General features: G+C 38.9%; 2 protein-coding genes and 3 non-coding genes across 6 annotated transcripts; 3 read left to right on the forward strand and 2 right to left on the reverse strand.

Moving 5' to 3' along the window:
• Positions 1 to 512: 512 nt before the first annotated feature.
• LOC121802853 (metacaspase-4-like) lies at positions 513 to 6675 on the reverse strand. Of its 2 annotated transcripts, XM_042202550.1 has the most exons (3): positions 6565 to 6675; positions 6118 to 6471; positions 513 to 5935 (listed from the first exon to the last, which is right to left on the reverse strand). In XM_042202550.1, exons 2-3 carry the CDS (start codon positions 6464 to 6466, stop codon positions 5262 to 5264), a joined length of 1023 nt encoding a protein of 340 aa, XP_042058484.1. In that variant the 5' UTR covers positions 6467 to 6471; positions 6565 to 6675; the 3' UTR covers positions 513 to 5261. The 2 variants fall into 2 exon arrangements, with proteins under 2 accessions (XP_042058484.1, XP_042058483.1); XM_042202549.1 differs by having other exon boundaries at positions 6118 to 6656.
• Positions 6676 to 8533: 1858 nt separating this feature from the next.
• On the reverse strand, positions 8534 to 17095 carry LOC121804659 (DCN1-like protein 1). Its single transcript, XM_042204289.1, has 11 exons — positions 16879 to 17095; positions 16530 to 16591; positions 15847 to 15983; positions 15146 to 15204; positions 15000 to 15023; positions 13799 to 13881; positions 13648 to 13712; positions 13300 to 13349; positions 9897 to 9998; positions 9130 to 9189; positions 8534 to 8832 (listed from the first exon to the last, which is right to left on the reverse strand). The coding sequence occupies exons 1-11, from the start codon at positions 16879 to 16881 to the stop codon at positions 8698 to 8700; spliced, it is 780 nt and encodes a 259-aa protein (XP_042060223.1). The 5' UTR covers positions 16882 to 17095; the 3' UTR covers positions 8534 to 8697.
• Positions 17096 to 24020: 6925 nt separating this feature from the next.
• Positions 24021 to 24095, forward strand: LOC121806062. Its single transcript, XR_006051600.1, has one exon. It is a non-coding gene; the product is annotated as a small nucleolar RNA snoR117 (small nucleolar RNA).
• Positions 24096 to 24152: 57 nt separating this feature from the next.
• On the forward strand, positions 24153 to 24239 carry LOC121806060. Its single transcript, XR_006051598.1, has one exon. It is a non-coding gene; the product is annotated as a small nucleolar RNA snoR116 (small nucleolar RNA).
• Positions 24240 to 24506: 267 nt separating this feature from the next.
• LOC121806079 lies at positions 24507 to 24628 on the forward strand. The gene has a single exon (XR_006051614.1). It is a non-coding gene; the product is annotated as a small nucleolar RNA SNORD14 (small nucleolar RNA).
• The last annotated feature ends 292 nt before the right edge of the window (positions 24629 to 24920 follow it).

Genomic DNA, 24920 nt, shown 5'->3' on the forward strand with positions numbered 1-24920 from the left:
CTTTTACCGAGCTGTAGGCTGGGCCGAACTCTTTGGTAATGCCGAACTGATTGGTCGGCTTTTACCGAGCTGTAGGCTAGGGCCGAACTCTTTGGTAATGCCGAACTGATACTCTTCCTTGGTCTTTGGGCTGATGGGCCGTCACTGCTATTGGGCTTGTTTAGTACGTACCCCATCAAAAATGTTTCTCAAGTCCGATTCATTTGATACCTTTTTTTGTGTGAGCAAAAATAAATCTTTTTACAACTTGTATCACGAGCCTAAGAATCGCGTGGGAGAAATCACAAAGAAGAGAAAACGGGTTCCCTAAGGTACCAGTCGAGGATCGTAACTGTCTGGTTGAGGGTGCACGGAAATTAAAGTGAGATATGCAAAGGATTAGACGCAATAATAGCGAAAAATGAAAAAAAAAAGTTTAAACCCATCAAGATAGAGCAAACTAAATACAAAAATTATGAAACAAACTGTAAACAAATTTGGAATCAAGAATTGTAGAATAAGGAATGATTAGATTTGAGAGAGAAATCTTTACTGAGCTGAGAGAGATTGAAACTGAATTACAAAGAACATAAGCCCTAATTTCTCGGCTAAAAGGGAAAAGGGGAAAAACAATCAACTAACTAATTGATCAAACGATTACAATTCAATCCATCAACTATCTATCCAACGGTCCAGATTTAAATTGGCTTTTAAATCCTTCCTTCTCAATTTTGACCAAGTGTTGTGCTAGGCTGACTTGAGCAAATACATCTTCAAATCTCCACCTTGCTCAGTCATCCAGCCTCATCACATTTCTGCAGCATCATTAAGTTTCTGCACAGCTCCACCTTATCCCTCGGCAAAGCTTTTGTAAGCATATTAGCTGGATTAACCTTTGTGTTGATCTTAAATACTTCAACCTCTCCTTCTTCAATCTTTTCTCTGATCAAGTGTAAGCGCACGTCGATGTGCTTACTCCGTTCATGAAATACCTGATGTCTAGAAAGTGCAATAGCACTGCTACTGTCATAGCCAACAACAATACACTTCTGATGAACTCCAAGTTCTGTTGCAAGACCCTTTAACCAGAAGCTTTCTTTGATAGCAGCTGCAAGTGCCAAGTACTCAGACTCAATTGTTGATAAGGCTACCATATGTTGCTGACTTGATTTCCAACTTATTGCAAAACCAAACATGGTGAAAACATACCATGTCTGTGACCTTCTGTTATCAATATTTCCAGCATAATCTGAGTCACAGAAACCCATCAACGCATCACCACTATGAATCTTGTTTCCTCCATACATGATTCCCAATCTTGCAGCACCTTTTAGGTACCTCAAAAGCCATTTGAGTGCCAGCCAATGTTCTCTTCCGTGATCTGCCATGAACCTACTGGTCAAGCTCACAGCTTGTGCAATGTCTGGCCTTGTGCAGACCATTGCACACATTACACTGCCTATTATCTTAGCATAAGGGATTACCTCCATTTCCTTCCTTTCTCTTTCACTTTGAGGCTTCTGGCTGGCTGACAATTTGAGTGTTGTGCCAGAGGTGTGTTGCACTCTCCTTCAGATTATCAATATTAAATCTCTTCAGCATTTTTAATATGTAATCAGACTGACCAAGCCAAATACTCCCCCTGCTCTCTATTTCAGATTATGCTCATTCCCAGTATCTTTCTAGCTGATCCAAGGTCCTTCATGTCAAAACCAGACCTCAGATCCTCTTTCACTTGCTCCACCTCTTTCTTGCAAGCTCCTGCAATGAGCATGTCATCTACATATAACAATAGATTGGCCACTGATACTCCACCTTTTTTCTTGAAATACACACAGGAATCATACTTAGATCTGGTGAAACCACAAGCTAACATGTGAGAGTTAAACTTATTGTGCCACTGCCTGCTTGCTTGCTTGAGGCCATAGAGACTTTTATTCAACTTACATACCTTCAATTCTTCCCCAGGTACAACAAAGCCTTCAGGTTGGACCATGTAAATAGTCTCATCCAGCTCACCATTAAGAAAAGTTGTGTTCATATCCATCTGTTCAAGCTCTCAGTTGTTCTTTGCTACAACTGATATCATCATTCTGATGGAACTGTGTTTTACTACAGGTGAAAATACCTCATTGTAATCGATCCCATATTCTTTAGTAAATCCTCTAGCCACCAGCTTGGCCTTAAATCTGACAGAGCCATCTGCTTCTATCTTCCTTTTAAAAATCCATTTGCAAGTAATTAACTTCAAGCCTTCCACTTTTTCCACAAGAACCCAAGTTTTGTTTCTGATCAGAGAGTCAATTTCTTCTCTCATTGCCTGCATCCACCTGTCTTTATCTTTGCTTCTCATGGCTTCTTTGTATGTGAGAGGCTCCTCAAGCTCAATTTCTTCTGCAGCAACTAATGCATAAAAGACCATTTCAGAATCAGAGAAGCTGTTTGGTGGCTTCCCAACTCTTCTGACTCTATCCCTTGTTAGCTGTTAATTGCTTAAATCCTCTTGAGCATTTACTAGAACATCAGAATTATCAGCAGAATTCCCAGTTGTTTAAGTGGTTTTCTGATCAGTGTCTGTATCAGAATCCTCCTCACTTGGATCCTGAATTACAAACTGCCTATCTGCAGGCTCCACCTCAAAATCAGTCCCATCATCTGCTACAATTCTAACTCCATCAGAGGAACCCCCTTTATTCAGAAATGGCATGTCATTTTCCAAAAATATAACATCTGCTGATCACTATTTTGTGGTTTCCAGACTCTATGCACCACAATCTATACCCCTTGACCCCTTTTTGGTATCCCAACATCACACACATTAATGCCCTGATATCCAATTTTTTTTTCTTTTTTAAAAGGAGGATCAACGATGGTTCCCCATCTACCCTCCGAGGTGACTCGGACCCCCGACCTAACGGTCAGAGGTGAAGCGTCTTACCACCGAGCTGGGATCCAATTTACCTTGCTTTATATGAGCAAAAACCTTACAGCCAAAGATCTTCAGATTGCTATAACTTGCATGTCTGGCAAACCACCTATAATCCGGGGTATCACCATTGATGCTGCTTGAGGGACACTTATTCATCAGATAAACAACAGTAGAAGCTGCTTCCCCCCAGAACCTTTTTCCCTGCCCTGAAGAAAATAGCATACACCTTATCCTCTCAACACTGGTCCTATTTGCTCTTTCAGCCACTCCATTCTGTTGAGGGTTCAAAGGAACTGTCCTATGCCTCTTGATCCCCCTTTGTTTGCAGAAATCATCAAAGCTCTTGGACAAATATTCAAGTCCATTATCTGTTCTGAGACATTTCACTTTGCAGCCTTTTTCTAGTTCAACCTCAGTGCACCACTCTTTAAACTTAGCAAATGCCTCTGATTTCTCTTTCAAAATATATATCCAAGTTTTCCTTGAATAATCATCAATGAATGTCATGTAATATCTGCCTCCTCATATAGTATTCACTGGTGCTGGTCCCCACAAGTCACTGTATATATAATCCAGAGGGGAGGAAGAGGTATGCTTACCAGCAAGGTATGGTAGCTTTGTTGATTTCCCTTTGATGCAGTCTTGGTAAGGCTGCACTTCTTGTGATTCATCAGATGAGATAATATGTTTTTTGACCAACTCCCTGACACTTCCAAGACCTGGATGGCCCAATCTTTCATGCTGAACTTTCAGACTTGAAGATTTCACCAAATTTAGTTGTTCATCTTTATGCACCTTGATAACAGAAGCATATAGATAGTATAGGCTACCCCTTCTCTCAGTCATCATGACCACATCTTAACACTTCTTTACTAACATCTTTCCACCAGATGAAAAGAAAGAACAAGATAGTATAGGCTACCCCTTCTCTCAGCCATCATGACCACATCTTAACCCTTCTTTACTAACATCTTTCCACCAGATGAAAAGAAAGAACAACCCTTCTGCTCTAGTGAACCCAAAGATATCAGATTTCTTTTTACTTTTGGTATGTACCTAACTTCACTAAGTATTTTCACACACTGATTCTGCATCTTGAGCTTAATAGACCCAATTCACCTTATACTACACACTTGATTGTTGCCAAGAGTGACAGTACCATCTGCATCAGTCAAGTTCTCAAACCATTCCTTATTGGGACAGATATGAAAGCTACAACCACTATCCATAATCCAAGATGCTCCATCAATAGTTTCCATCACATTTAACACCTCAGCTGCACTACTTGATTCAATACAGTCAGAGGTATTTGTACCTTGATTTCCGGACGTGGCTTGCTTCTTCTTCCACCCGTAGCAGTCTTTCTTGAGATGCCCCGGTTTTTTACACCAAAAGCATACTCTACTTTTCTTCTGATCATTCCACGGCTGCTTGGTCCCCTCATTCTTCTTCTTGAACGGTTTCTTGCCCTTAGATCCTTTGATATTGAGCTCTCGGATGCAGAGTCAATTGTTCTGGTTCCAATCGCTTGTAGCTCTTTAGCCCTTAAGGCAGATTGCACCTCCAAGAATGTGATAGTGCCTTCCCTCCCATACATGAATGCATCACGTGGATGATCATAGGATTTGGGTAAAGCATTGAGGAAGAGAATTGCTTCATCCTCGTCACCAATTGTCACGTCGATGTTCTCAAGATCATCGATCGCTTTATTAAAGTCTTCCAACTACTCCATTACACCTTTTTCCTCCAAGAACTTGTACGAATAGAGCCATTGTTTCATACAAAGTCGATTGGCGAGAGACTTTGTGAGATACAGATTCTTGAGTTTCTTAAGGATTCCGGCCGCCGTGGTTTCTTTGGCGACCTCCCTAAGCACCTTATCACCAAGGCATAACACTACCACACTGTGTGCCTTCGCCGCAATTTCAGCTCGCTTCGCCACGGCTTTTTCATCAAAATCTGCCGCAGCCGTCTCCTTCTCTCCATCAAGTGGCGCCGACAACCATTGTTGAATGAGCATCGCGCGCATCTTCATCCACCACAAATCGAAGTCATTTTTCCCGGTGAACTTCTCTGCTTCAAGTCTCGCAGCCATCTTCTCCGATTGCTCGCTTCCCACCGGACGGCGCCCATTTGTAAACAAATTTGGAATCAAGAATTGTAGAAGAAGGATGATTAGATTTGAGAGAGAAATCTTTATTGAGCTGAGAGAGATCGAAACTGAATTACAAAGAACATAAGCCTTAATTTCTCGGCTAAAAGGGAAAAGGGGAAAAACAATCAACTAACTAATTGATCAAACGGTTACAATTCAATCCATCAACGGTCCAGATTTAAATTGGCTTTTAAAAAATCAGCAAATAAAACGAGCATTCAGATTTTGATCAGTGCAGTAAAGGCCAGGGTGCTGCGTGAAGCCCTGCCGCTTCAACATCTTCCTCGCCCTAACCACCAGCTTCCGGTTGCTCACTCTCCCATCCGTCTCCGCGATTATCACCTGAATCGCATTGCTCAGCACGCCGTATGCTCGGGAAGTGTCCCCATCGGGGCTGGTATCCGCAGAGGTCTCGTCGGACTGGCATCCGCTGATCAGAATCCCACCATCTGTGATACAGCCGCCACCATCACGCCCTCCAAACTTGCTCCTCACCGCATTCATGAACTTGGTGATCTTCGGCGTGGTCTCGTTGCCGAATATGTCGAACAAGGTCGGCCTCAGCTTGCCTGCATCGATGTCGTGCTTACCCGTCTTCTGCTTGAGTATCTCGATGAATGTCGACAGCGGCAGAGATTTGCTCATGAGGTGCTCCGTTGCTGCTTCTTCTTGCTGGACTTCCGTGCACAGGAAGCTCTTCAATCCTGAGCATTTTTGCTTGTGTTGTTGTTGTTTCCTTCTGTTCCGGCCTGTGCTCTCGCCGATCTGCTCCTTGGACTCGTCGATTAGGCCTCCGCTATGGCAGGAGTCCGAGACGATGGTGATCCGGCTTCCCTCGGCTACTTTGTTCACCACCTCTCTGAAGTCGTCATCTAATTATAGACAACACAAGAAGTTGAAAACCTTAAGTGGGTGAGTAATTCATTTCTACAATGTTCAATAAAGTAAGTAATACTTTTATTAAAATATATACTCATCCTAAATTGTTTAGTTTATAAACCCCACATCGATTGCTTTCACAACTAATGTGGGACGTTGAATCGGTAACACATACCAGTAATGAGATTCATGTCAGTGGGGACAATGCACTCATCATAGCCGGTGTCGTCGTCTTCGTCGTTCTCGGCCGGGAGGCGGGTGCCGTGGCCGCTGTAGTGCACGAAGAGGACGTCGCCGGGCTGGGAGGAGGCTGCCAGATCGGAGAGGGCGGCGCGTATGTTCCTGCCGGTGGGCTGCGCGTCGGCACTACCCTCTGTATCGATGAGCACAACGATATTCTCCGCCGGAAAACCGTATCGGTCGAGCAGGCAGCGGTGCATCCGCCGCACATCGTTAATGCAGCCCTTCAGCTCCGCCTTGGTGCCCGGGTAATTGCAGCCTATCAACACTGCCCTTTTCCTCATAATATCTTCACCCAAGAAAAATAATTAGTGTTACTACTGTTATTTAATGGCCCCAAAAAGATATTTAAATGAAGCCTAAATCTGTCTATATACTCCACCATTCTATGGGAATGGAATGAACAGGCTGCCCATGTTTAAATTATTTGGCAATATTACTACTCGGACACTCAACCCACCACCAGGAAATTACTACTCCATTTGTCCTACTAGAATCGTCTTATTTTTAATAGAGAAAAGTTAAATGGCAACTAATCATGACACAATATAATGTCTTATTATTTCCTAAAATAAAATGAGACATTTGGAATGGACAGCTCAAAAAAATAGTTGGAATGAGATAGGGGTGTAAATGTAATACTAATTGAGGGTTTACTTTTTTATAGTTGTTTGGCAATTAGTCATTATTGATGGCGGGCGGGCTATGATGCTAATGATTAGTATAACAACATGGTACAACTGGACATAGCTATGTTTATTTTTTGTGTATTCTTATATTCCATGTGTATATGCATTGATGTGAACGCTAGCGGCAACCCGTGAAGCATGTGTAATAATCTAATTGCAATCAAGGAAGTATATCTTTATTGTATTATTACTATTGTCGAATTTCCACGAGTCTATTAGATAATAATTAATGTAGATCAGAGGCGGGAAGAATAAGAGCCAAGTTATTCTAATTTACAAGAAAATAAATAAATAAATACATGGACCCCAGAATGCTTAACCCTTCCTCTGTGTCTCATAATAACTGTTCTGGAAGAAGATGTTGAAACTTAGACGATTCCCATGTTGAACCATCAACAAAATAGTCCACTTTTTTTAAAGAGTAGATAGTCAGAAATGTGTAGTGTGGCCACTTCAGATAAAGGACCATCTAAAGTCAGAAAATAAAGCCCATGTTCACGCATCATCACCCAAGATTTATAGAACCGAGCATGCACGCATAATGTGTGAAAGAAAGCGACATAATGTTAAAACCAACTAAGCTAGGGTAACTCTATATGCGAAAGAAAGTTATCGTATTCCATGGTGTTATCTTGCCCTTCATTTTATCTAGGACATAGGCATAACTAGCTCTACTCACCTTCTTATGTTAAAGGGGAACATTGAGGTAATGACCTAGATCATGCACCACCATCACACCCACAACTTCTATAATTAGTTTTTGCAGTACTAACCTTCATTCCCGAGCTTGCATAGAAATCTTCCAACATTTTAGAAAATGCCTCAACAGTCTTAAAATCTGATCGTCCGCAAAAATGACGTGAGTCAGATGCCGACCCTTCAAACAAACCTGAAAAGGCGTCCGGTCCTCCTGAATTTTCAATACCATGAACTAATCTTTCCATTCATAAGACAAACAAATAGGGGCACAATTGTTAAACCTGTTCACAATTGTTTTCATCAACAGTTTATAGAGCACAGTCAAAGAGAAATAGGTTAAAACTAGGTTATGAGTGTACGAGGTTCCACATTCGGAAACAGACAAATCATCGTCTTATTCATCCTACAAAGAAGCATGCACTCCATACGAACCTCTTACGATTGATGCAAAAGCATGTTATGGAGTATCGGGGCAGGATGTCCATAAACAGCCAAGAGTAGACAATTCGTAATCGCGTCGTTCTCAATGCAACAGTGAACATACTGCGAACTGTGAAGCCATGCCCAGTATCTCTACGTACCAGTAATCATCCCATATGACTAAATACGCCCTAATAATAATCCAATTGCTTAGTATTTCCATGTCTAAATTTCTTTATTGTTTTTTTTTTCATTTTCTTAGTAACATTAAAAGCAACTGTAATCGCCGGCAGAACTGCAGTTTTTCAATAATTTCTCAACATTTCTTTTCCTTTCATTTCTCAACATTGCTTGAAACAAATTTAAATTATACTAATATTTAGAAAGTAGTATAATACTATTGCGGTAACGAATAAAAAAACATTAAACAGAAATAAAAGATTCGGCCGAACTCTTCAACCTAAATACCAAATACTCGTATATGATCGCATTAGGAATTAGGAAGGGCAAAATAAGAGCAAGAGCCACCGAGTACATATTTCCTTCCACAAAATACATTGCATCACTTGTTAACGATTCAAAATAAGATATCAATGTGTGAACATGCCCCAGAGTATACCTCACAATTGCTTTAAGTTCATTTTTTTTCAATTTTACATCATCAATCTAAAATGAAACTCAGAATAATTTAATACACAACTAGGCAATCACAGTTTGTAGCTCCAATCATTCAACTTGCCCTTCTGAATTATGCCATGTTCAGTCAAATAGTCAACAAATTCATCAATCAGATACGGCCAAGCCCCTTCTGGATCATAGTTTGACAATGCAGGGTCCACTATCTGCATTAATGGAACAAATAAAATCCAGAACAGTCAGTAATTGGCGCAAGTTTTTGGCTAACCAATGCAATGCAACCTGAAGCTGCTGATGTTTTGACACATCCGTGTACAGATTCCGAAATTTTAGGTCATTTCCTTCTATTACTTGCAGGTGGTAATGCAAATAGTGATGACATGCTTGGTCAAAATTTGGATTAGAATTAGAGTGCAATGACTCAATGAGCACACAACTGTAACATAATAAAACAGGGGAAGGAAATAGGAAGATATGCAAGAGAGTTTGTATTCATCAATTACCCTTGCAAATTCCAAAAGCTGGGACCAGGTATCGCGAGAAATTGCTTTGTTATGCCTAGCCTGAATCAGCAAATAACCACTCATGTATCAACAACACATAACCAGTACAAAAATCATTTTCCTGAGACTGAGGGAAAATATAAATTATAATATGGAAAATTGAAAGACCTTCTGAATGACTAATCTTAATCAACAAATGTATCTTAAAAATATGTCAAAAACTTTAGTTAAGTCCTACAATGGTATGAGATAAAAATGACTAAGGAAATATATTAATATCCATCCCATTTTTCTCAATTATCTACTGTGCAAAACACTCTAAACACGATTTACTCCTTTTCAATATTTGATTTCACTTTTCTAATCCTTTATCATCATTACAGTACAGTAGGACCTGCTCCTTAAATATTATTCTCTTCATACTAACCACAAAATATTTCATCTTTGCATATCAACCACAACGTGGAAACATAATCAAACATATTTTTACCTTTCTAACTTATATATCAAAAATATCAAATCCTTCATCAAAGCAAAATCAAACTCTTTCTAAAAAAAAGGAAGAATAAAAAAAAACTCCCTAAGATTTCATCATCATTTTTTAGTTGAAGAATGGGAACAGGACTCCAACCCCGATCTCTCACCCTTATGGGTGAGAATTACTTATATTTTCAGTTCAAAGCAAAATAACACCAATTTTTTCTTAGCGTGGCATAATTGAGTAACCCATTCACCAATATGAAGATTCAAGAGACAAGTTGTTCTACCTGCAGGAACTGGCACCAATGATCAACTAGTGGCCATTGCTTTTCTGCAAACAGCAACTGCCACATCCCAATTGCAGTATCTAATGCCAAAGACTTCTGGCCCTGTACTTAACAGATATTTAGAGTTCATTACTGAAATGGAAGTTAAACTTACAAAGAAGTCTGATACATGACTTATGATCCATCTTCATGAAGAACGAATTGTGATGGCTTGCAGTACAAGTGTTCAACCAAACAACCAGAGACTAATAAGATGAAATTGGAGATGGACAGAACTGGGTGTCATTACGAACTAGAATAAGTACTTCAAGATGAAGACAACATGTGAGCCGAATGCAATATTGATTTATACAGATCTTGGTGCTTATGCTGTAGGAAGGTATGTCCAGACTGAAGTAATGAATACACAGAGACTATTTCCAATGTTCAAGCATTTTTATACCAGCAGTATTAATTCTGGCAGATAATCCATTCTAGTGAGATATACTCCCTCCGTCCGCGAATAAGAGTCCCGTTTTTCCATTTTAGTCCGTCCGCGAATAGGAGTCCCGGTTCACTTTTACCATAAATGGTAATAGGGTCCCACCTTCCACTAACTCATTCCACTCACATTTCATTTAAAACTAATATATATAAGCGGGACCCCTATTCCACTAACTTTTTCCACCCACTTTTCTTAACATTTCTTAAAATCCGTGCCGCCCATAAATGGGACTCCCTATGGCGGACGGAGGGGGTAGTAAACCCGTGTTGACAGAAGCATGTGTCGCGCCAGGGCGATCAGATGAAAATTTAGGGCGTGGGACGACGAGACCACAAATTTGTGCCTTTTCATACTAAATGAAATAAATATATAGATCTAATGTTTATAATAAACCAAATATATAAATTTAGACGTGAATAGAGCTCAAATGGAAAATAGAAAAACACTTCACAACTCAAAAAAAATACAATTGATAACATTGTCAGAAAATAGAAAATTTTCAAAGCAAATTGAATAACATAAAAAAAAACTAAATTATACTACATCTGTCCCCTAAAAATAAAAACTTTAGAAATGACACGTGTTTTAATGCTAAATTGGTAAAGTAAGAGACATAGAATAAAAGTGTGTTAGTGGAAAATGAGAGACACCTCATTATAGAGAGAAAATTTTCCTTAAATAGAAAGTTTCTATTTTTAGGGACGGACCAAAAAGGAAAGAGTCTCTATTTTCAGGGGACGGAGGGAGTATCATCTTCACTCAAATGATAGTCCTCTTCTCCTTCATCAGATCCAACCAAGTTAATATCTTCATTATCATCATCCACAAAAGTATAAGTAGATTTAGAGTTTGAAGAATTTTCACTTGTATTTGTGTTGCTTCTAATATGGTAAAATGGTTCGTTCCAACGCACCAGAAGACTCTGCCAACACCTCTCCATTTTAGTGAATTATTTTCAAAGACAATATCATCATCTCCATCATCCTACCAAGTAACCATTCATTACTAACGTCAATTTCATTTAGAAGTATAGGATCAACGGTGTCGTTTATGTTGAATTTGAGCTCGAGCGCTCTATTGTACTTCACAAACAACAAGTCATTCAATCGTTCTTGTGTCGGATGATGCCTCTTTTTGCTATGTATCAAATTAAAAATGAAAAGGAAAATAAATGACATGTAACAATTTCCTAAAAAATATAAGCAATGATTACATTCTTTTACACTAGAGATTGCCTAAATTCCATGTAAGCCCTCCAATTCCTCTTATACATGTCATTTGTTTTTTCTTTTCATTTTTAGATCCATAAAGGAATCATCCGGCGAAAGAACGATTGAATGACTTGGTGTTTGTGAAGTACAATAGAGCACTCGAGCGTAGATTCAACATAAAGGACACCACTGCTCATATACTCCTAAGTGAAATTGACGACGGTAATGAATGGTTACTTGGTAGGATGGAGGCAGTGTTGTCAAAATCGCGCCGGGGTGCGCTTGGGTCGTGGGTCGCAAGGGTCGAGACCAAAGTCGCCCCATTGTGGGTGGGTGGGTGGGTGGGTGGGTCGAGATTCAGGGGCAGTTGGAGCGGCTAGGGCGAGGAAGAAGGTAGAGGAAGACGAAGAAGATAGCCAGTTCGAACGTATAAGAGAAATGCTTTACTTTTTCAGCTTCTTAAATAAATCTATTTCTCCCTCTTCCTCGACAATTGTGCACTTTCTTACTTTTCCAGCTTTATAAAGGAAGCATGTGACCTTTTTACTATCTCAAAAGTATCACCCGTCTTTCCAAATTATTCTAAATTACTAAAGCAGTATCTATATGCCTCTCTCTCTCTCTTTCTTCCAAAAGGCAAGCTATTGTATGTATATTACACCATTTCACTATAAGAAGGCTATATATATAATAACTTAGGTACACTTCATATTATCATACGATTTATTATTAGTAAAATTTCTTTACCCATTAGTATCTATTAGTAGCAGACACTTGCATATTAAAAAGAATGCAGATGTGGGTTAAATCAATTTTTAAACTATCAATTCGCCCCGGCGCCCCGCGATCCGGATTCCAGCCTCATCGCCCCGGACCGACCCGCGACCCTAACAACACTGGATGGAGGATGATGGAGATATGATTTTGCCTTATGATTCACTGAGATGAAGAGATGTTGGTAGAGCTTCTGGTGCGTTGGAACCATACTAGAGGCAGCGCAAATACAAAGGAAAATGCTTTAAGCTCTAAGTCTACTTATACACTTGTGGATGAAAATGATGAAAATGAAAATGAAAATGAAAATATTAACTTGGTTGGATCCAACGAAGGAGAAGAGGACTATTATTTGAGTCAGATGATATATAATTCAGTTATTTGTTTTATTTTATGCAATTTGCTTTGAAAAAATTCTATTTTCTGACATTGGTGTCAATTATTTATATTGAGTTATGAATTGTTTTGATATTTTCTATTTTCCATTTGAGCTCTGTTCACGTGAATCACATCTAAATTTATTTTGATATATTGTGAACATTAGAGCAATATATATATTTGATTTAGTATGAAAAGGCACAAACATCCGAATTTTCACCTCGTCGCACTGGCGCGCCTTGCGCTCCTGACAACCTTGATTGTGGTACACACTAAGTCTGTCTGAAGTTGTTATTTGTGTAATAGCATATCCTCACATGCCTTAATCTATTTAAGTGATGAAGCCTTTATCTCTTTAAATGGTGAAGGGATTAAAACACTCTTAAGTCATTGCATTCCCATGCTTAGTGGTGCAGAGTTGGCAAACAATTAACACATAACTAATTACATTTTCAAATTTCAATCATATAAATATGGTTTCTCAGGCTGCCTAAGTAGTTCTCATCAAATATGATCAAGATTAGTTAATTAGGGCCAATTCAGTACAGAAAGTTACCTTCTCTTTTGCCCACCCAAAAGCATAATTATAGATCTCCCGAAATTTTTCTGGATAAATTATTAAGAATTAGTTAGCAACAGAAAAGGAGATATGCTCAGTACTAGCAAGAAACTTTTTTTAAGCATCAAATCATTAATTTCTTCAAACTTTAAGCATGAAAATAGGTTCTACATTGTGCAATATATTTTTGCTGAAAAGATTAGAGAACAGGTCATGGAATAAAACATATAGCATTCAATATTAATGACACAAAGGATTTTAAGAAGCCATCTAATGAAATACTGAATTGGATACACAAATTATTTTCTAAACTAGTGACAAGAGTCGCAAGACAACAATACATACGTTCATCTTTCAGTTCAGAACGCATAAATGGTATCCTTTCTTTAAGCTTTTCCATTGAATCAATCCTGTGAAAGGCCATCAGCACAAGGTGTTCAAGGGAAAGGAAGATAAATAAATATAAGAAGCTTCAGAAAGAGTACTCAATACTCACCCAAGAGATTGCAATCCAGTGATGAACTCTTGCTTTGAAAATTCACACATGGTAGCAGCCTTCATATGCCATGAGACAACCAACTACAGAACATAGCATATTGAAACATAAATGGGAATAGATATAATCCTGATATTAACTAACTTACATATTTTATCTTTATCTTCTTGGTCACAATACATAACCAGCCAAAATTTTCATAACCAGTCCCATTAACTAATGTGAGAATATTAACAACAGCACTTATGTTATTAGTATCTGGACCACCTGTTCTGCTTACCTTGATGAAGGCTTTTCCAAATTAACCAATATCCTATTAACTTATGGCAATGTACACAAGTCACTCGAGAATAAATCCCCACCCTTAAACCAAAATTTCACTTGATAATAATCACTCAGATAATAAATCACTCAGGTGAAAAACATTAACCAATATATAACAGCTTCAGATACTTTTTGGTGATTGTCACTAGAGAATACTGATATCCTGCGCCTACAGTTTGTAGAAAAGAATCCTATGCAACCAAATAATCATTGTAAATTGTAAAAGTACAAAAAATTAGGAACTTCTGTACTTCTGACTATTGTCACTAGTCTAATACTATCCTATACGACTACCATGATCCTTATATTGAAAGTTGAAACCCTTTAGTACTAATAGATATAGAAATTATACACTGTGTGCATTAAAAACAGACCAGAAGGTTTTTTTTAATTATAATACAATAAGTAGTAGCTAAAACACAGAACCCCTCAACCATATCTTTGTCCCCCCAAGGCCTCAACCATATCTTTGTCACATAAAACCTTTTTGAATGTTGTTAAACATTATTATTGAACCATTGATCAAGCAAATTTGAAGTCTATTTGTAGAAATATGATTCCTTAGTGTTATCACATGAAGATGCTATAAGTTCAAGAGAAGTACTGACCAAGCAACTTAGTGTCTACTTTGTTAAAACCAGAGTTTCTTTGTTCTTTTTTTGTGCGGGGGGAGGGGGTGGGGGGTTGGTAGTTGGTAGTTGGTACAATGGTGCTAAATGATTGACAAATAAGAACTAAAAACAAAAGCAACCAACTAAGGTTTTAGACTCTCAGTCACTGAACGAAAGATAATATGCTTCACGAGAAAGAGCATAAGCAATCCCACAAAATTGAGAAATTATAGAACTCTAGATACACAAGTTCAGATGTAACTTACCATGACAATATCTTGAGGATCAACCTAGTAAAAGAAAAGCATTCTGCATGTTACTGGTGTATTCACACTCTGTAAAAAATATATAAAGAAGATAGACATGGATCTTCTTCTCCAAACATTAAAATAACTGAGAGGCACTCAATCACCTGAAGGTCAGTGCACATGAGGGTAATTCCATCAACCAAAATCATATCAGCATAGGGATCTGAAAAATAAGACAACTTGTAATACATTTGACAGGTAAGGAATAGGATCTAGAAGGACAAACATGATCGTGTGGCATGCCTCAATTCAAAGAGGATTAATTTAATTGTGTATGTTTTTGGAAGCACGGTTTCCTATAGTCTCATAGTCTGGCAGAGTTACAGATAACTGCAGTTGGGTCCAATGTGTGAGGCCAAGATTTCTTTTTGGTTGTGAGAGAGGGAACATCCAAAAAGAAAATGAAGACTGAATGTCTCATGCATTTTTATGAAGAATGAAAGCCTTCTTGTGTCAGAACAAGATCAGATAAAGGAGATGAAATGGAGCAAATTTAGGCTTTTCTTATTGTTACTTGAATTTTTTAAATTGCAATTCAAAAATAGACAGCAAGTGTGTGAAAAGATCCTAGTGTTTATGAAGTGTATGTTCATGTGTATTAGCAAATGAAATTGTCCAATCAAGGGGCTAGATGAACCAACTTTGAAAGTTAATGCACTATGCGCACCCCATGAAATATTATAGGGGCTGCATGGACTATCCCAATTTAAGCCTTCCCAAAGAGACGACTTCAAAAATGAAGATGTTGGACAAAAATTAGGAAGACAAAATGCAGTCATCACAATATAATAAATTAAGAGATTACCTTTGTATCTATTGTAAAGCTCCTCTAAATGCCTAGTGTCAGCAGCAGACTTTACATGGGAATGGCTATAGAATATGTCAAATGCTCCTTCAAATTGCCAATCACTAGCCTTCAATGCTTGGACAGCAACTTTTTCACTGCATATATATAGTAGCCAAACTGCAGGATCACTATATACAAATTGAAGTGCATAGAATAGTATACAACGTTATAAGGACAAAGAAGTGAAAACCAATGGATTAATTAAATTGAAGTTTGGTCGTGTCCTACCCTCTAGTAATTGCCAGATAAGAAAATGGGTGGAAATTAAATCACACCCCTAGTAAGATGGTATCAAAGGGTAAAGAGTATTTTAGTGAATGATTTATCCCAAGCATGATATGGATAGTCCAATACTAAAGCATCAATAACTAAAGCAAATAGTCAGTAAAGAGATCAACCGCTATATTGATGCAGTTTGATATATAGTTATCCTTAATTTAACTAAGAAAGGACCAGAAACGGCAGAACCTCATTGAAACCATGAAGTACCCCACACCCCCAAAGGCCAAAAAATAAACAAAAAAATGACAGCTTAAGCCCATTGGGAAATCTGCATAAAGAAGCACATAGGTAACAACAAGGACAAATTTCATCAAGAAATTGGACAGAAATTCAAGTCCAAAATTGAGTAATCAAGGTACCTCGACCCAGTAATAGACATGAATTGTTGCACTTTGTCACGCTGCCCTCTGCCCAGCTTGTTCTGCCAATAAATAGCTTATCAGTAATCAATTGTGCATAAAACTAGAAGAAAAACGAACAAGTGGATTAATTTTCAGCTCGTTTTGGGAAACAAACTAACTGAGGAATTCACTTGAGCAAATCATTACACCATCAATGACACTTCGAACACAAATTACGGCTTATATAGTGTTTGAAATACTTTGAAGTTTATGTATTAAGCATATTAAGCTGGAGATTAAAGCTTTAACAAGAATTGAGCAATAACCGATAACATCCACCAAATATATTGATAAATAGAGCGCCAACCATGTTGAGAAGAGCAGAGAAACCCTAATTGTCGAGATTTGTTCCAATTATCGAAGGCTGTGACCAGAACGACGCGAAGATGAGCTAGGGTTGCGATTAATTGGAAGAATTTTTACTCCAAGGCGCCCACAGTATTCTTGTTCTCTCTTTATTAAATTTATGTTTTGGTGGATGGATTCTTTCTCCGTCTCTGCTGTTGCTTTACAAGTTGTAGAAAGCTCACGATTGGTAGGCCTTAAATTAATCCATTTGATCAAATTATGATCAATCACAAATTATGAATTTTATAATATTTTTAATTGGACGATACTGTATAAGTGGTCACATGTTTTATCCATATTAGTATTTTCTATTTTCCACATTTTACATGTTTTTCCTTATAAGTTAGTAACTCAATTATGGGACAATTATAAACTATGATATAATTGATCATTTTAAAAATTATGAAACTGACCAAATTGGTGCAGTATATTCTTTAAAAAGAACAAATTGCTCAAAAATATATGAATATTTGTTGAATATGTTTCACTTCCTCCCAACTTTAAAATTCAGCAAAACAATTATGAAATTTAGCATTATTTTAATTTATCCCACTATGAAATATTCAAGTCGATATATGTAATATATTGCTGATAATTGATAATATGATTAAATATGTGTTAGTGTATTGTCAAACTGATAAATATTATGAAAATATGTGTTAGTGTATTGTCAAAGTGATAAATATTATGAAAATGAAGATCTAAATATAGATATGAACTCAAATTTAGGTTATCGCATCATATACGATTGAACACAAAAAAAAATTACATCAAAATTTTAAATTGCAGGATTGATTAAAACTTAACAAAATATAATCTTTAAACTATTTTATCTTTAAGATCCACCTTTTTAGTTAGCTATTTTTTGTTAGTTGAGTTCATTTTTATTCTTACAATGAAAATATACATATACTTTAATTAATTAAACTACATTCCTTTGATTAATCAAGTAACTTAAAGTAAACAAAAGTTGTAAATAAAATTTCACTGGTTTAATAATTAATGATAACTAACTAAGTAAACAAAAGCAGAAAATTTTACTATGTGCAGAACTGTCATAGAATTAAACTGATTTGCTTTAAATAATACTACTCTCTATATATATTGGAGACTTATCTGTTTTTTATGAGACTTATCTCTGATCTAGTGTTTTTATCAATAATTAAGCTCATTTTCGTTTTTAAGACTTTAGAAGTATTAATATGGACGAAATACATCCGTTTCAATATATATTACATGTGCATACGTGTTCGGATGTATCGAACTTTTAATACCCTAGTATGATGACAAATAGTTGAATTTGAATAAAGAAACTAATTGTATATTTGTATTACAATTTTAAATAATAAATGCAAAACAAATTGATATATATATCCAATATATATCAAGCTGTTAATATCCTCAGATATTAAAATATTAGTATAAAATTACTATAGATTAAAAGTTGCAATAAATAGAATATATATTTGATACTTTTGCTTTCTTTAAGTGCTACAGTTGCTCTGTTCCCTTACAATATATAGTTTAGTTGAATAAATAGACAATCAAGTTTTAGGTGATACTCCTACAAGAGCATCTCCAATGGCGGACGTACGGTCGGACATCCGCGACGGGCGACCGGGACGTCCGCCATTGTGGCGTTTCAACTCGGATACGGACGTCCCGTAAGGACGTCGGATGTCCTCGGACGTGCGGGCGACGGGCGGGCGGACGTCCGCCATTGTGGCGTGGGTCGGACGTCCGGTATTTAATTTTTTTTTTTAACTCTATATTTACGGCTCGTTGAACTTCATTTCATTCGCACCACTTGTGTTTACAAGTTTCTCTCTCTACATCTCTATTTTCAAGTATATCTAGAATGCCTAGTGATAGTGAGGATGAATTGGAGGTCGTTGTGGAAGGTGCGATAGCCGATAGATAGGCTGCTACACCAGAGGGAGCAGCGGCGGCAGCAGGCGGCGGTACATCGGCCGATCCGTCGTCGAACTACAACACCCCGTGGCCACATTGCTGCACATATTCGGTTGTATCAGGACTACTTCGCTCCGCAGCCGCGTTTTGGGGATGCCTTATTCCGGCGACGTTTTAGGATGCATCGTCCGCTGTTTATGCATATCGTGGGTGCTTTAGAGAGAAGATATCTGTATTTTAGGATCAGGGAGGATGCAGTTGGCAAACCCGGACTCACGCCCTTACAGAAGTGCATTGCCGCAATCAGACAACTGGCGTACGGAGGCACGGCCGACATGTTCGACGAGTACCTCCACATTAGTGAGTCGACAGCCGTCGAGTGTCTGCAGAATTTTTGCGAGGGCGTGAGAGCGATATTCGGGGAGCGGTATCTTCGGAGTTCGAGCCCTGAAGACTGCCAGAGGCTGATAGATATGCATGGGTCGGTGCACGGGTTCCCTGGGATGTTGGGCAGCATAGATTGTATGCATTGGGAGTGGAAGAACTGCCCCGCCGCCTGGAAGGGGATGTACACTACCGGCTTCAAAGCCAAGCATCCCACGATGATCCTTGAAGATGTAGCTGACTACCGGCTGTGGATATGGCATGCTTATTTTGGAGTCACCGGGTCGAACAACAACATCAACGTTCTCCAGTCGTCGCCCATGTTCAACGCTCAGTGCAATGGCATTGGTCCCGCCATCAGTTTCGTCGCCAACGGCAACCAGCACAATATGGGATACTATTTGGCGGATGGGATATACCCAAACTGGCCTGTCTTTGTGAAGACAATCAAGCATCCGCTCGGACAAAAGAAGTCATACTTTGCGAGCCGTCAGGAAGCAGCGCGCAATGATGTGGAGCGGGCATTTGGTGTGCTCCAGAGTCGATGGGCGGTAGTAAAGGGTCCTGCACGGCAGTGATATATTCCCAACATCGGCGATGTCATGTACGCATGTATCATAATGCACAACATGATTGTCGAAAATGAAGCTGCGGAACTAACTCATTGGACCAATGAAGATGATACGGGTGCAGGTCCAAGTCACGGCGTGGCCACCGCGAATGTGAATATGGGGGTACCTCATGGAGAGGTCGAGCGGATGCGTGCATTTGCCGACATGCGGCAAACAGATGCCCATGTTTGGACGCGGAAGGGTTGACGTTGATGTTATTATTTTTTTTTATTTTATTACTATGTAATTTTTTTTTCAAATCATGTATGTTTTTTTTAATGAAGTTGATATTTTTTTCCGTTTGTATTCGTGTTGAAATTTTATTTCCTTAAACGTAAATTGCTTTATTTGTGAATTTGTGCTTTTTTATTATTGCGGGAAGTCCTAGTGGGAAGGGCGGATTGTGAAGGGAAAGTCCTAGTGATGTGGCAGTGGGATGGGAAGTCCTAGTGACGTGGCAGAAGGTGTTTTTGGGAAGTCCTAGTGAATGTCCGAGTGGGATATCCGTCTAAGGCAAATGTAAATTTCAACACATCGAGAAATCAAATCGAGCCTTAACCCTCATAAGAACATCATATCATGTGCAAATATCATTTCGCACATAATATATCGAGACCAATATATAAAATTCAACGCTAAAAATATAAATTGCATTCCATAATTTCCATTGATTAGTTTTACCAAAAACTGAAGAAAATTTGAAACTAATCTACAACACTTAGCCATTTTTATTCCTTCACAATAATCCAAAAAGATAATGCTCAATTTTCATACCTTTGCAAGAAAATATTCAAAAAAGAGCCCTCATAACACAATCATCATTCTCCGTAACACACTACAAAATACTCAATAAATAATCCAACATGCATACATAATCATAGGTGGTATTCGGTTTACAATATAAAATAATACCTAGATAAAATCTAAAATTGAGTTGTGAGATTATTTTAGTCATAGGGGGTTAGCTATGACTAATTATCCTATGATTATCCATCTAGAATTGAGTTGTGGGTTGAATCTCATGAATCAAACACACTACAAATTTGATTTTGGATACAATCTTGCAAACCGAACCCTCATAGGGTATTAACCAATACAAAACCTCCAAACCATAATAGGAGTGACTTTAAACAATTGCCCTCAAATAAAAATTTATCATGTGGTCTTAACCAAGTCACAAGAGCAGCACGCACAACCATTATGACACCAAAACAGAACAAACCCTTGAATGACAAAGTTTATGCTAAATGAGGAAAAGCGAACGAAAAGATCGGGGTTCAAAATAATTTGAAGTTAAAAAAATTGGCCTTATAATATCCGTTTTACAAAGGCCCCAACAAAGTCAAAAATAAAATCACATGAATCTATTAAAAATAATTTTATAAGAATATAATAAAATAAATATAAAATTATATGGACCTCTTCATTTGTTTTGTCCAGATTTTAGGTAGCCAAATTCAGTTAACATTTGAACTTTCAAGTGATTCACTTACTAAATACAACTCCATCCGTCCACCAATAGTCGTTCAATTTTGCAATTTTCGTTCATCCATTAATAAATATTATGCTCCACAAATTTTATCACACTTACATTGTTATTATAAAATTAACACTATATAAAAATAATATGATTCATCTTCTACTATTTTTTATTCACTTTTCAGTGTATTTCTAAAAACTTGTATGAAATCAAACCTAGGACTTCTGTTCAGAGGGCTGGAGACAATCATTTAATATTATAAGATAAATGAAATTTGATTAAAGTCATCCTATAATCATTTAATATTACCATTATAATAGTATTTTGTTTCATTTGATTTATTAGTTTTAATAAATAAAATTCTACTAGGATTTACTAGTATAAGAGCATCTCAAACATAGAGAGTTAAATAAAAGAGGTATATTATCTATTTACCTTCTCATAAAGTGAAATATACCCTTCTAAAAAAAATAACATTCTGAAGGAAAAAAGATATATAAAAACGTAAATCATATTTTTAAAAATAAAATAATAGCACAAAATGCATTAAAATCCATAAAGTATAATACTTTCTCCTTGGAGAATGGTTTTTTGTGAAAAGAAGGGCAAATATGGTAGTTATAAGATTTTAGAGTTATAAGATTTTATGTCTCCATCAAAATGGAAAAAAAGGTATAAGGGCATCAGCAGTGGGGCGCCTTAAGGCGCGCCACGTCATCAGTTTTATCCTCCTACCTCCCCACCTGTAGTGGGGCGCCCTATGGCGCGCCACATCATCATTTTATTGTTTTGTTTAATTAATTTAAATGTTTTCAAATAACAAGTAACGGGTAAATAAAAAACGTCTAAATAACAAATGGCGACACATTAATAAAAAAAGTTACACCATTCAACTTAAAAAAAACAACTAAGTCGGTGCAATTCCCAACTTCCGACGCAGCTCATCGATTAATGCCAGGAGATATTCGGCTTCGTCGGGGTCGGTACACTTGTTGAGGGTCTTGTGCGTCTGCAATAACGTCCTCGCCATCGCCGCTGTTGTCAACGACTCAAATGCGATGGCCGTCTGGGTCGGGAGCGTTTTCGGGAACGAAGATGGGTTTGCAGCGGTCGAGGATGAGATCGCGGCCGCCTTCCCCTGATGCCGGGCGGACGCCGGGAGGACACCGGTGTGGCGGAACTCCCTTCATCCACGTACGTCCGGTTGAGGTCAACCGGGTGATTGCCGCTGCTGCTGCTCGTGTAATCACCAGCTTCGGTGGTCTTCATCCTCTTCGGCGCACCAGTGTGCAGAATTCCACCTTGGAACTTCTGCTTGTCCCTCAAGAGAGCCCAAATGGCCTCGTGCTTGAAGTCGTCGTACATCGACCGGTACGACAACAGCGCTTTAGTGCGCACGTCGCTCAAGCTCTCGACGCTCCCCTGTGCCCGCGTGAACTTATCGAACTCCGCCGCGTACAAGTTCACTTGCTTCTTCACTTGATCCCAGTGCTTGCGGAGTTGCTCATGTTTGCGCTTGTACGCGGTCGGCGGCTTGGCCTCATTGTAGAGGCAGGCGATGCGCTCCCAGTACGCGCCCTGCCTCTGGTTGTTCGCGAAAATCGGGTCTTCCGATATATCTACCCAACACCGGGCCAAAATAAGGGTTTCGTCGTCGGTGTAGTTCGTACGGCCGGGGGCGTACTCATCGCAATTTTCGGGAGGCGGCAACTTCTGCACCCGCTGCCGGTTCCGCTTCTTTTTGGCTGGGGCGGAAGCGGTCGCGGCGAGTTCGGGATCGGCCGATGCGGCGTCACGGCGGGAGGGAGCGCTTGGTCGGTTTGGAGACGGCTCCATGTCAGACAACCCGTACGATTCCGTACTGAAATCGGGATCGTACTGGGTGTCAGCGTCGAACGAACGATATTCGCCGGATTCTGTACCCGGCCAACGCGCCTCTCCGCTAAACATAGGACTATTGGGACTTGAATCCATTTCGTAGTAATTATGTAAATGTAATAAGTTTCGAAAGTGAAATCGTGAAATGAAATTACAAATGAACTCTATTTATAAAAAAACGAAACAGCGTGCCATCGTCCGCGTAGCCCACAGTGGGTCGGACGATGGCGCGGACGATGGCCTATCATCCGCGGCCATCGTCCGCGTAGGCCGCAATGGGGCGGACGATGGGCATCGTCCGCGCTATACTCTGCGCCCTTAGTATAGGACGCGACGATCGTCCGCGGCCTATGTCACGCACCCGCAATGGGGCGGACGATGCGGGAGCGGACGATGCGCGCCGTCGGGCGTGCCATCGTCCGCCCCATTGCGGATGGCCTAATAAGAATGATTTTTCATGCAGAAAAGGTAAATATGGTAGTTATATGACTTACCTCTTCATTTACCTTTTCCATTGGAGATGCTTTAACGGTTTCATTGATTCCGCAGCGGCATTTCACTGTCTACCTAGTTTTTTTGTATGGAGCATTAAAGGAAGCCTCTGCTGGAACGATTTCCTAAATGGATGTTTTCAATTTCCTAATGGGCCAGAAAACATGAAAAATCGATAGGCCCAAATATAGTGAATCCAAGACCATATACAAATACACGATTAGGGTTTATGGCCTAAAGCCTTTAAATACTCGTCAGGCGTGTTCATCCAAATCCTTACCTCTGCTCTCTCCCTCGCCCAACTAACCGTATGTAAGTTTGTTGAATTGTTAAATCTATTTATTTGGCCGGTGATGAACGGAGAATTGTCCGTACCATCTGATTTCCTTGATGTATTAATCTCGAATATTTCTGAGGCCTCTTTCAAACTAGTTTTATTTGCAATTTTTGGGATTCGAATTATGATTTATTCGAATCAGGCAGTGATGTCGAATTATATACCATCAAACTATGAGAGCCATCGTTATTGGCTTGTTGATGCGAATTACTAACTATTCTGAGCCTTGTGATTTGATCTTATGTTTACTATGTTGTTTCCTTTTTAGTAAAGTTTTTGTTTCAATTAAAAGGCAACGTTTTAGAGTCGCTGGTGCACTGCATTTCAATGGTGTTTTCAGCGCTGTACGTTGCCGATAGCAAATTCACAGGGTGCTGAGATTCTGGCATTGGCTTATTTTGTTTTCCCTTGAGCTTTTGCATTCAGATGCGCCTATATTATAATATAACCCATCCAGTATTATTTTACCGGTGATTTAATTTTGAGATATAAGGGCGCAATGATGCTAAATGTAAGGCTTGTTTCTCAAAACATTCGCAGTGGCCGCCTAAGTGCTTTCGCCTTCGCCAGGCTTGAGAGCATATGCTGCTTTTTCCTTCCTTGGATGTCTGAGCTGCTCTCTCCTTTCAAAATTTTATTCCATTCAATCCCAACCCAGTCTACATTATTTTTTTCTTTTTTATTAGGGCATACACAGTGGTGCGGATGTTCCGACGGACATCCCTGTAGACATTCTAAAAACACCCCCGGTCACGTCATACAGACTTTCTATTGCGGATGCCACGTCATACCGACATGCTATTGCATATAGGACATCCCGACGGACTTCCCACGTTAAAATAATCACAAATTCACAAATTTAACAATTTAAGACTTCCCACATTAAAATAATCACAAATTCACAAATT

The sequence above is a fragment of the Salvia splendens genome, chromosome 5 (genome assembly GCF_004379255.2).
Source record: "Salvia splendens isolate huo1 chromosome 5, SspV2, whole genome shotgun sequence".
NCBI classification, from domain to species: domain Eukaryota; kingdom Viridiplantae; phylum Streptophyta; class Magnoliopsida; order Lamiales; family Lamiaceae; genus Salvia; species Salvia splendens.